This window comes from Gossypium hirsutum, chromosome A09 (assembly GCF_007990345.1).
Source record: "Gossypium hirsutum isolate 1008001.06 chromosome A09, Gossypium_hirsutum_v2.1, whole genome shotgun sequence".
Taxonomy (NCBI): domain Eukaryota; kingdom Viridiplantae; phylum Streptophyta; class Magnoliopsida; order Malvales; family Malvaceae; genus Gossypium; species Gossypium hirsutum.
Genome location: NC_053432.1, coordinates 66,233,076 through 66,245,390, shown reverse-complemented (window position 1 = coordinate 66,245,390; position 12,315 = coordinate 66,233,076). Strand labels below are relative to the sequence as shown.

Here is a 12,315-nt window from a genome sequence, read left to right as displayed (position 1 = left end):
TTTTTTTTATAGTCTATTAAAACAGTGAAATTATATTTTTTCTATCGTAAAAATCTGATTTCGCCACTACCAGTGATGCCGTAGAAACTAAACAAACTTGATTTAATCCAATAACGGAAAACAAATTATTTGTAGCAAATTAATAATAAGTAATAATCAAAGACTGGATTGAAACCAATAATAGTTTTGTACTATAGTATTTGGTAAGTACATTTCAGCAGACTTGTAAGGACTGCATGGGATACATTTCACGGTGCTTCTCCCCACTTGAGTAGCTAGCTAGCTGAGAATCATCACCACAAATACCTAGTACTAGGGAAGACGCAAAACTAATATATATTTTGGTATGAAAATGAGGAAGCAAAATATGGAAATGTGTGGTTTCGATTGGAGAAGCATGCATGCGTGCATGCATCGCTTGGAGTTAATGGATAACCGAATTGCATTCAAACGGGTCACCAACAACTTTCTCGATTCCTTATTCCCCTTAATTTTCTTCATATTTTACCCTGCACAAATTAAAGGTCAGCAATGAATTTGTTCATTTATACTTAATTAAAACTATATATATATATTATAGACAAGCGCTAGATGCTTTGTTTTCCAAATTAATATTGGCCTACAAACTGTGCCTCTAAAGGCATATTCTTACCCCCAAGCTCTTTATAATGTCTACTCTTTCTCTTGGTTCATGCAAGCTTTTCTTATTACTTTTTGCATATCAGCTATGGATTTAGAGTGTGCCAGTCAAGAAACAGTAAAACAAGGCCTGCTTGCTCGTGGATGGCCACCGATTAAGGGTTTTAGCAAGCACGTTAAGACTAAAGTGTTTGAATTTTTCAGTCACTTGATAAAGCTTGGCCAAGATGATCCAAGAAGAGTAGTTCACTCCTTGAAAGCCGGACTTGCACTCACCTTGGTCTCATTGTTTTATTACTACCAGCCATTGTACAAAAGCTTCGGCGTTTCCGCAATGTGGGCTGTGATTACTGTTGTCGTCGTCTTCGAATTTTCTGTCGGTATGTTGTGTCACACACCCCCCCGCCAAAAATAAAACAAATTAAGCTGACATAAATAGTTTTTGACCTGATAGCAATTAACTTCAATAGGGGCTACACTTGGGAAGGGAGTGAATAGAGGATTGGCAACATTGCTTGCTGGTGGTCTAGCTGTTGGGGCTCATCAGCTGGCTAACCTATCGGGACGGATAGGTGAGCCCATAGTACTCGGGTTCTTTGTCTTCCTCCAAGGTATACAAAACTGGCACTTTAACAATATATTATCCACCCAAAATTCTCCTTTTCCACAGTTTCTTCAAATACATATATATGTATATGTTATCCGTGATTGCAGCTGCGGTATCAACATTTGTAAGATTCTGCCCCCAAATCAAGGCGAGATACGATTATGGGCTATTGATATTTATTTTGACATTCTCTTTGATCTCGATTTCGGGTTTTCGAGATGATGAAGTGTTAGAATTGGTTCACAAGAGATTGTTAACCGTCCTCATAGGTGGCTCAACCTGTGTCATAATATCCGTTTTGCTTTTCCCTGTGTGGGCTGGTCAAGACCTTCACAACTTGATTGCTTCCAACATGGAAAAGCTTGGGATCTTCCTAGAAGGTACCCATCTCCATTATCAACTCCTCAAAAAGCAATGTATGTATCTAGTTACAGGGTCTGGAATATGTTTACAGGGTTTGGAGATGAATACTTTAAAATGCCAGAGGATGGAGAGTCCAAAGAAGATAGACCCTTCTTGCAGGGTTATAAAAGTGTTCTTGACTCCAAAACCAACGAAGATGCCTTGGTGGGTCAAAACCTCTACTTGTTTTCCATTTCTAGTTATAAAAATAAAAAAGATTGTTCAATTTTTGTTATACGCAATTATCTCGCCCAATACACTCAGCATCCTTGATTCCGACATGAGACTTGCCCGGTCAAGGGCTTGCTTCTTAGGGAACCACCATCAGATTCCATCGAGATTGAATGAAACTTTATATCAACAATTTTCTTGTTTGGTTTTTAATTTATTTTTTCTTGAACTTTTAGGCTAATTTTGCAAGATGGGAACCAAGGCATGGTCGATTTCAATTCCGACATCCATGGAAGCAGTACCTGAAGATTGGAGCTCTAACACGAAAGTGTGCCTATCGAATTGAATCTCTTAACGGACACCTATATGCTGACATTCAAGTATTAGTGTTTAAATCTCCACGTTTTAAATTCATGTATATTTTAAATTGGCAAATCATTTTATTCTAATGTTGCAGGCAAAACGGGAAATCCGAAGTAAAATCCAAGAGACATGCACAACAATAAGCATGGAATCTGGTAAAGCATTGAAGGAACTATCAATGGCGATCAAAACAATGGTGCAACCATTTGCTGCTGATATCCACATTGAGAACTCAAAATCCTCCGTAAAGAATCTCGACACTTTGCTCAAATCAGGGTTATGGGATGATGAAACGGACCTATTGGAAGTGGTACCAGTGGCCACAGTAGCTTCGTTATTAATCGATGTAGTCACCTGCACGGCCGAAATTGCTGAATCTGTTAACGAACTTGCAACGATGCTAAAATTTGAAGTCGTTGAGCCAACTGTCTCACCTGAAAAGACCGAGACAGGACAACCTAAAATTGGGATATCTTAGAAACCCATTTCCAGATAATAGGAATTCTGATTCCACCAGAAGGAATTATTATATTAGTGAACCGACGAATCTTGGGGTGTAAATAATATCTTATATATAAATATATTTATTCACTGATTGCATTAAGTTTTGCTAAATCTTGGAATATGAAATTTGACCAGGATGAGGAACACTAAGATCGAGATCGTGTGGACAAATTTCTTTGCTTTTGTACCGTACTTCAGTTGCTACTTGCTACTGTAATAACTAGGAATATGACCATTCACCACGCCTTGGTCTTTTTTTATTATTTTAAGAGATAATGTAATAAATAGTTGGTATTTTAGTATCTTAATATAATTTATTGGTTTTGTTTGAAAAATCACTTAATAATTCAATTTGAGTGTAATTGTTTGTTTTAGTTAAATGTGATATTTTTGAGTAATCATTGTAATTTATAAGTTCACTGAATTGAGTGTGATCAGAGTACTTAATTATACTTTTCAATTCTTAGAGATGAGTGTGAGAATTGAAGTAATTGTACCAAAATCTAATTACCTTGTCACTTTCCAAATACCCATACATGATTTAAATTTAAAGATTATTTTTATACAAGTTATGAAAAATTATATTATAAACATAAACACATGCGATAGTTTAGGATGATTATGATAAATTTTTTTCTAAAGTTATATTATAAATTCTCAAAAATTATGTCATAAAAAATAATTTACGTATATTTTATAAATCTATGACAAAAAAAATTACATTATTTTAATCTTAAAAAATTTCTAAAGTTATGTTCAAAAAATATATTACAAAAATGATTTACATGTTATAATGTATTTATCTATAAAAAATTATGACTAAAAAATATGAACATAACTTATTTACGTTTCTAAGCTAGAATTAAAAAAGAAAATATATTTTTTTATAAAAAATATTTTGTGATAATTTATTTACAATTTTTTTCTAAAGTTATGATAAAAAAATGTTAAAAAATTGTTTGAAAGTTAGTGTTTCATATATAAATTTTAATTATTTTTTAACTTAATTTACTTACTATAAAAATATTATAACCTAGCATAAGTTTTTCTTCAAATTAAGTTTATATAAGTTTTTATAATCAAAGCTACAGATTATTTGCGTTGAAACCCAAGTATAATGTGGTAGATGTTAGTTATGCAAATACAAAAAATTTTCTCGTGGGGCACGACACCATTTGAAAGAATGGTGCCAGACACAAATATCAGAGATAACTTGCGAACTTTTTAATTTGAGACATTTAAAGTTTCGAAATGTGGTTGAGAAGACATTTCCTTTTTTCTTTTTTTAAGATTTCTCATATTAACAATATCACATCAATATAGCATAAAAAATAAGGTTGGATTGTATTGTTATGTATTAGCATGTTGCATACTTTTTAACTTCATTCGCAGATGAAAATTAGATGATCCATACTTTGAAAAGTACATGAAAGAAAGAGATATTAATAATTTTAATTATATAAATTCAGATTCAGATAATAATAAAGAGTATATGTTAAATGCTAAATAGAAGATAATCCCAAAAAAAATGAAATACTAGAGCTATTAGATAAATTGCATGTGTTTTTTTTTATTGTTCTTGTTATTTTATTAGTAATCTTATTATTGAGTACTTTAATGGACTAACATATTACATGTGATAATTTGATTTCAATTTTGTTACTTGTTTAGATTTTATTTATCATATTGATATTTTTTATAGTAATTAATATTTTTAAAAACATAAATCATATAATTGTGTGATTACAATTTATACTACTAAAATTAAGGGAATTACGGATAATTACACCTAATTAATCATACATATCTAAAAATTTACAATTATTTGTAATTATAGAAAATATAATTAACTTTCATCTAAATTACTCTTGTTATCCAAATAAACCGATAATCATCTTATGTATATTTATATAGTAACTGAGGGTAAATACCATTAATAACTACAAGCCAACTAATAAATTTTGGATACATTATTCTTTTTATTTCAGTAAAAAATTTCACAATTGATATATAATTTAAGAATGATATTAAATATCCAAAAAAATATTGTACAAAACTGTACAGAATTTGTACAATTACATGGTTACTTTTGTGATATATCAAATTAGCTTTCCCTCCAAAGTTATCGAGATTCAAGAGCTTAGAAGCAAAATTGTAGCTCAACAAATGGAAAATCCAAACAGAACTCAAGTTTCCATCGAGTCAATGGAGAAGGAGCTCATTCAGGGATTGAATAATTTATTTTGACTCTCTAATGGTGATAGTTTATTAAATGAAGAAGGAAGTAATGGCGTTGTAACAATTCATTTTTAGTGATGTTGAAAATAATAGTTTCGGGATCACAATTCCAACAAGAGAATCAATAAATATTATTAATCTAGTATTTATGGGTATTTATTTATATTAAATATAAATATAAGTTTCATGGATATGTATATTAGAAATTTTATAAAGGAAAAGGGTTAAGGATTGATACGCAAAAATATCCTGTTTGAACTTTGTGAATACTTAGGATACAAATGATATGTCATTAGGAATCATATGTTTTCGGGTGTTGGTCTTGGATATCCTACCAATGGCTGAGTGCATTTGTTGCGATTCTCCACAGCTCATGTGAGCAGCATCATGTGGCTTAACATCCTGATTAACAGCTCATGTGAGCAGGCCCATTTCATAGTTCGTATGAGCATTACAGATACAATTACAGTTACATGAAAAATGTTAATATATGTATAAGATTTGAAAAAGGTGTTAATTTAGTATATGATGGATGAATGGTGTATTGAAAATCTTATATGGTATGCTTTATGTTTGATTGGATTTATATGTTCTTAAATACCTACTAATATTGTGTAGTGGTGTGAATAGGAAAGAAAAATATCCATATGACCTAATGATCAATTCTTGAACGGTTTAATCGTTTTATGTTCGGTAAGCTAAGTTTCCTTTATACGAGTTTACTAATTAATAATGCTTACGTCATTTGTTTTCCATGTTTTGTAGATCATCATAAAGCTTGACCGGCTGGAATTCTCGTCGGAGCAGCATTGTAATGACCCAAAATTTACGGGCATCAGAAAAGTGTGTTGTCCGGTCTCCGTTTTCGTAAAATAGATTCGTAAATATTTATTAAAAATATTTACGAAGTTAGCTGTGTAGTTGATTAAGTTTTAGTTAGGAGAATTAGTTTAAATTAGCAGTAATTAGGAAAAAGGATTAAATTACAATAAGAGTGAAAGTTTAATTATAGATTAAAGAAAAATTAAAGGGACTAAAGAGGCAATAAAATCATTGTATTATAATAATATAATATAATATAATATTATATTATATTATATAATATTCTTATTTATTAAGTAAATATATATTTTAATTATAAAAATCTTTGATATTTTCCAAATTAAACCGCTTCAACAATAGAAAATGATTTAATTCCCTCTTTAGTCCCTTTATTTTTCTTTAATCTATAATTAAACTTTTACTCTTATTGCAATTTAGTCCTTTTTCCTAATTACTCCTAATTTAAGTTAATTCTCCTGACCAAAACTTAATCAACTACACAACTAACTTCGTAAATATTTTTAATAAATATTTACTAATCCGTTTTACGAAAATGGATACCCGACAATACACTTTTCTGATGCCCGTAAATTTTGGGTCATTACATTTCTTCCCCCATAATAAATTTCGTCCTCGAAATTTTCCTGAAAAGAGATGGGGGTACTGAGACATAGTTTCTTCCGATTCCCAAGTTGCTTTTTCTACACTATAACTTCTCCACAATACTTTCACTAAGGGAACTCATTTATTTTGAAACTCTTTTACCTTTCGTGCTAAAATCTCAGCCGATTCTTCTTCATAACACAAATCAAATTGGATTTCTATATCTTCTGTCGAAATAATATGAGAAAGGTTGATCGATATCTCTATAGTATGGAAACATGAAAAACATCATGAATCTTCTATAATTTCAGAGGCAATGCTAGCGATAGGCAACTAGTCCAACTCTTTCTATAATCTCTTACGGCTTAATAAAACAAGGACTCGATTTTCTTTTTCGGCCAAATCTCAATATTTTCTTTCAACGCGAAACATTAAGAAATACTTTGTCGCCAATACGGTACTCAATATCTCGACGTTTTATATCTATATACGATTTCTGTCTGTCGAAAGCTGCCTTTAGCTTATCTCGAATTTTCTTAACAATTTCCCCCCGTTTCTTGGATTAATTCTAGCCCAATCATTTTTTTCATTCAATTCCATTCAACATACAGGAATATTGTACAGCCTCACAATTTCCCAAATTTAAACTTCAGCAAGTTTCTGAAGTGACCAATCAGTTTTGACTGTTATAAAATGAGCTGATTTCGTAAGTCTATCAACAATCACCCAAATAGTATTCTTTTTACTTGCTGATAAGGGTAGCCCTGTTACAAAATCCTTAATGACACAATTCCCATTTCCATTCAGGAATGTTAATAAGATGAAGTTATCCAGTAGGAACCTGATGCTTTGCCTTAACTCATTGATAAGTCAAACATTTATCCATATACTCGACCACATCTCTTTTCACTTCTGATCGCCAATACGATTTTTGCAAGTCGTGATACATTTTCGTTCCTCCAAGATGCAAAGCGAAATGACCATTATGAACTTCACGAAGTATCAACTTTTTGAATTTAGAGACATCCAGAACGCAAATTCGATTGTGAAATCTCAAGCAACCACAATTATCAAGGCTAAAATTTTCTAATATACCATTCTGAACTATTTCTCTTTTCTTCACCAATTTGTCATGTTCTAACTGCGCTGACTTAATTTGATCTGTAACGACCCAAATTTTAAGGTCATCAGAAAATTAAATTTTTGGGTTATAATTTCCGCAAAATGAATTCGTAAATATTTATTAGAAATATTTACGAAGCTAGTAGTGTAGTTAATTAGACTTTGGTTAAGTGAATTAGCTTGAATCAAGGTTAATTTAGTGAAAGGACTAGATTAAATATAGTGTAAAAGTTTAATTGTAGAATAGAGAAAATTCAATGGATTAAATTAGAAAATAAGCCTTATGTGACAAGTCTGTGGTAAGTATAAATACATGTGTATTATTTTAATTGGTACAAATGTATGAATATATATGTATTTACTTAATATTTAAGAAATAATAATTATAATTTAAAATATAATAATAATGATATAATATAATAGTTATAATAAAAAAAAGAAATAAAAACATAAAGAAAAAGAAAAAAGAAGGGCACGAGCAGAACAGGGAAAGAAAGAAAGAAAAAGGGAAAGAAAAAGAAAGGAAAAATAGGGCTTTAAGGTTCAAGCTTTAAGTGGTAAGTCAATTTAATCCCTTTTCTTGTAATTTTGGTGTCTATAGAATCCTAGGAAGAAACACTATTTGAGTTATGTTGGAATTTAGAAAGTTATTGAATTTTTAGATGTTGATTAAGCTGAATGAATGGAAGAATTATTGGTTTAATTGATAGAAATTCAAGTTAGAAGTGGGAGAAGGATGTAATTGTAAAGATTGATATAAGTTTTGTTATAGTAAGGATTAAATTGTTTAAATTGTAGAATTGATGTTTTATATTGAATATTAAGAGTTGAAACTTGTTTAAAGTAGGTATAAAATAAATTTATAATGTAACGCCCCAATTTTCGGGAATCCTGTGAATGTTGGCATAGGTTTAATTATGTTAATGGGCCTCTAGAAAGCCCAAGCTTAAGATAGAACCCGACAATTTTAGTTAATTTTTGTTCCATAACAAAAAGGGGGTGAAATAATGAAATAGAACCTATGTGAAAATGTTTGAAAATGCTATAGGCTAAATTGAAGTGGCCAAATAAATAGGAGTGCAAAATAGGAGGATTTGCATGACAAACCTCCCATTTTACATGTAGTGGCTGGTCATCATGTTGTTGTAGATAAAATGTGCACTTGATATCCATAATTTAGGTAAATGTTCCATGATAATGGGTTAGGTAAATGTTTCATTATAATGGGTTAGGTAAATGTTCCATGATAATAAGTTAGGTAAATGTTCCATGATGGGAATTTCATATCTTTTGTATTAAAGAATTAAATGGATGAAATATGAAGTTTTATTAAAAGAAAAACGGGTGAAAAGAACAAAGTTTTGTCCATCTTTGTTCATCATAGCTGAAAGTTAGAGAAGAGAAAGGAGAGGAGAAAGCTCTTCAGTATTCGGTCATTAGGAGGAGGAAAATTGAAGGTAAGTTCTTGGTACCTTGCTTCTATTTTGAGGTTCATGAGTTCTTCTTGGTTCTACCTTAACTCTTGAAGTATATTTTGATTTTTAGTTGTGTTGTGAGCATTTAGTCATGAATTAAAATGAAGGAAATGGTTGTTGTTTCATGTTCTTTTGATGAAAAATGGAAGATAGGTGAAGTTGAGCCAAACAAATGAGCATGCATGTGCCTTAGATGCTAAAGGGAAAAATCGGCTAACATGTTGTGCTTTAAAATGATGAAATGGAGATTATACTTAAGTAAAATCATAGATATGTGATGATTGATTGGTGATATACATGTTTAAATAACAAGCATGCAAGTTAGGTGTGAAAGAGTGATTTGGTAATAAATCTGCTTGGGACAGCAGCAGTAATGTGACTTTGGAAAATCACCATAAATTTTGGGAGATGAGTTAGAAGCTGCATAAATTATGTAATTAAAGCTTAATGAGTCTAGTTTCAAATGGAATAAACGAGAACATATTTTGAATTCTTTACAATGAGAAATTTGATTCGTAATGAGGAGTGGTCAAATTAGTCAAACAGTGAAACAAGGGAAATTTTAAGAAAAATCTGGTATTGATTGGCCATACCAAAAATTCTGAATATTTTATGGATAAAAGATATATGAGTCTATTTTCAGGGAAAATTAACGGCACTTGATTTGGAGTTTCGTAGCTCCAGTTATAAATAATTTAGTGACTGTTGCTCAGGAAGACAGCTTGCAGTGAAATTACGATTATGTGGTAAACATTGACAAAAATTTGTTAATGAGTTGCTTATTGATTTCTTATAAGCTTACTATGATCTGTAGGTGTGGTAGGCCAAATATTGTAAGGGGTTAATACGTAGTTTGTATTTGAATAGTTAGATTAACGTGTTAGTAATCCAATTGTAGGCGGTTCGTGTGTGGATCTCGTCAGCATATCGTCGCAAACAGGTGTGTAACTGACACCCTCTCATAGACTAGATTGGCAAAAGCCGAAAAGTCGAAATGCCGAAAAGTCAGTATTTGGGAATTTGCGAGTGTACGAATACTCGTAAGATAGTTGCGTTTGTATATTTGGTAATCTAAAGTAATAAACTGCAGTACACGCGATTTCGTACATTTTGATAATTTGGGCTTAATGGGCCAAAGATCGGGTTCATGGGCCAACGGGCCCAATTCAGTAAGTATGTGCGGTAAGTGTTCTGATAGTACGTAAATAGTTAGGATATGCATGAAAACCATAAAAGTAGCTAAATTACTATAATACCCCTATATATGGAAAATTACTGTTATACCCCTAGGTGCAAAATTACCGTTATACCCCTAGGGTTAATTTTGACTGAAAAGCATGACGATCTGATTCTGTATGATGTATGCCATGATTATATATCTGTTGCATGGGGACATGGGTACATTATGGAGGAAGCGTTCTGGTGGCTATGCAAAAAATATCTGATCTGGTGGCTCTGCCACATATATTTGTTCTGGTGGCTCTGCCACGATTATCTGTATCTGGTAACTCTGTCACATTATCTGTTCTGGCAGCCATGCTGCAAATTTTGTGGTGTGTAGCGGTTGGGTGGGTCGAGTTGTCTCCCCACACGGTGTAAGGTTGGTACGGGGGTGTATACGGTTGGATATGGTTGGGTTTCTGCATAAACATGTAATATCTGTTCTATTCTGTTATGGGCCTATGGGCTTTATTCTGAATTCTGTTCTGGGCTAAGGCCAACTTATTCTGTTTCTGTGGGTTGAGCTGATTTAGACTATGGTTGGGTTATTTTACACACTGATTTTCCCCAAACTCATCCCTTTTATTTTCATCCACGCAGGTAATCCCCAACCATAGTGGGCTTGGAGCTGTGAGGGAATTCAGAGTGGCCACCCGTTCTGAAAGTTTGATTTTCTTCTGGTGAACTAGACATCCTTTTAATTACGTTTGAGGTTTTGGGCTTTTAAATGTAATAAGGCGGCTTATTTATTTTTGATGGTTTTTAATATGTATTACTAAGATAGGTAATACTTATTTTAACTGTTGAAATTGGATAGCTTTAGGGCGCGTTTTCAAAAACAACAGTTGATTTCAAAATAACACGACAATAAGCAAAGCTTCCACAATGAAAGTATTTTCCAAAATTAATCACTTTTCCTAAAAATGACTTAATCAAATCGGTTTCCTAGAAATATCCATGACGTTAAGGTGTGGCAATGACAGTATGCATGTCTAGGATTGGATCCGAAGGGAGCTTGGTACTTAAGCAGTCCGATGGACTCACCACCTCTTTTCCGGTTTTCCTACCTGGTGCACAGCTTCCATTCACTTTAACCCTTAATGAATTAATCTTTTGAACATCAAGTACGATTTTCTGGACTTAGAATGGAAATTTTTTTTTTAACGTTTTTGATGTGGCATGCCGGATCCGGCCATAACTTCTGGGTCGGGTTTGGGGTGCTACATTTAGTGGTATCAGATCCTAGGTTGCAACAACACGGCTGTGGAATGGGTTTACAAAAACAAAGATTTTTGAAAGCGAAAATTTTATAAAGAATGTGAAAAACTCGATTTTCAAAATTTAGATATTTAGAAGGTGGCATTCCGAATTTCCGGCCCAATCCTGTAAGTATTACTCTGAACTTTTCTGAATATTTTCTTGAATTATCTGTCTGTACTGAAACCCTATTAAGATACTCTAGATAGGATGATGCTGAAACCATAGGAAAATCTGATAAGAGACTGAAACTGTAGCTAGACTTCGATTCTGCGAAAACAAACTCTGAACTACTGTCTGATTCATAAAACATCTGTAATAAACACTGGAATATTAATTGATGCATAAAAATTCGTAATCAAGATAATACGATATGAGTACAAGAGCTACTCGTGGAAGAGGCCGTGGACGTGGTCGAGGAAGGGCTCGAGCGGTATCTTCGTCTTCGGGACATATGCCGACGGCAGATGCACCAGTACCACCGGCAACAAAGGTAGAGTCTCATGACCGCGGTGCCGAGGATGATTCCCTGTCACAAGCAATGCTTTATGTTTTGGAAAGCGTTGTCGGAGCAAGTTCGGGCAACGAAATTCAGGGATCAATTTCTGAATGACTTCGGGACTAACGGAACGGAGATCTTTAAGGGCGTGTTTGGTATAGCCCCGAATGTGGCGGAATATTGGTTGGAGGCCACAGAACGGATTATGGACGACTTGGACTGCTTTGAGGAGATTGTGAGTGGGGTATCTGTACTAAGTCCCTTGGGTCACTCGGTTAGGGTAGACAAACTGTATAGGAATGTACCCTTAGAAACTCAAGGCAAGGTTTTTCCTGGAGATCTGATGGAGTTACCGTTCGGAGAGTTTGACCTCATTTTTGGAATGGATTGGC

General features: G+C 33.0%; 1 protein-coding gene across 1 annotated transcript; it reads left to right on the top strand.

Moving 5' to 3' along the window:
• The first annotated feature begins 648 nt into the window (after positions 1-648).
• Positions 649-3,021, top strand: LOC107889207 (aluminum-activated malate transporter 2). Its single transcript, XM_016813563.2, has 6 exons — positions 649-1,019; positions 1,110-1,250; positions 1,354-1,626; positions 1,701-1,813; positions 2,056-2,199; positions 2,277-3,021. Exons 1-6 carry the CDS (start codon positions 692-694, stop codon positions 2,658-2,660), a joined length of 1,383 nt encoding a protein of 460 aa, XP_016669052.2. The 5' UTR covers positions 649-691; the 3' UTR covers positions 2,661-3,021.
• The last annotated feature ends 9,294 nt before the right edge of the window (positions 3,022-12,315 follow it).

Bases quoted from the DNA above. Each gene is read 5' to 3' on its own strand.
- LOC107889207 (XM_016813563.2), top strand. From the start codon at position 692: ATGCAAGCTTTTCTTATTACTTTTTGCATATCAGCTATGGATTTAGAG. The intron at 1,627-1,700 runs GTACCCATCTCC...ATATGTTTACAG, and splicing joins GCTTGGGATCTTCCTAGAAG to GGTTTGGAGATGAATACTTT. The intron at 2,200-2,276 runs GTATTAGTGTTT...CTAATGTTGCAG, and splicing joins ACCTATATGCTGACATTCAA to GCAAAACGGGAAATCCGAAG.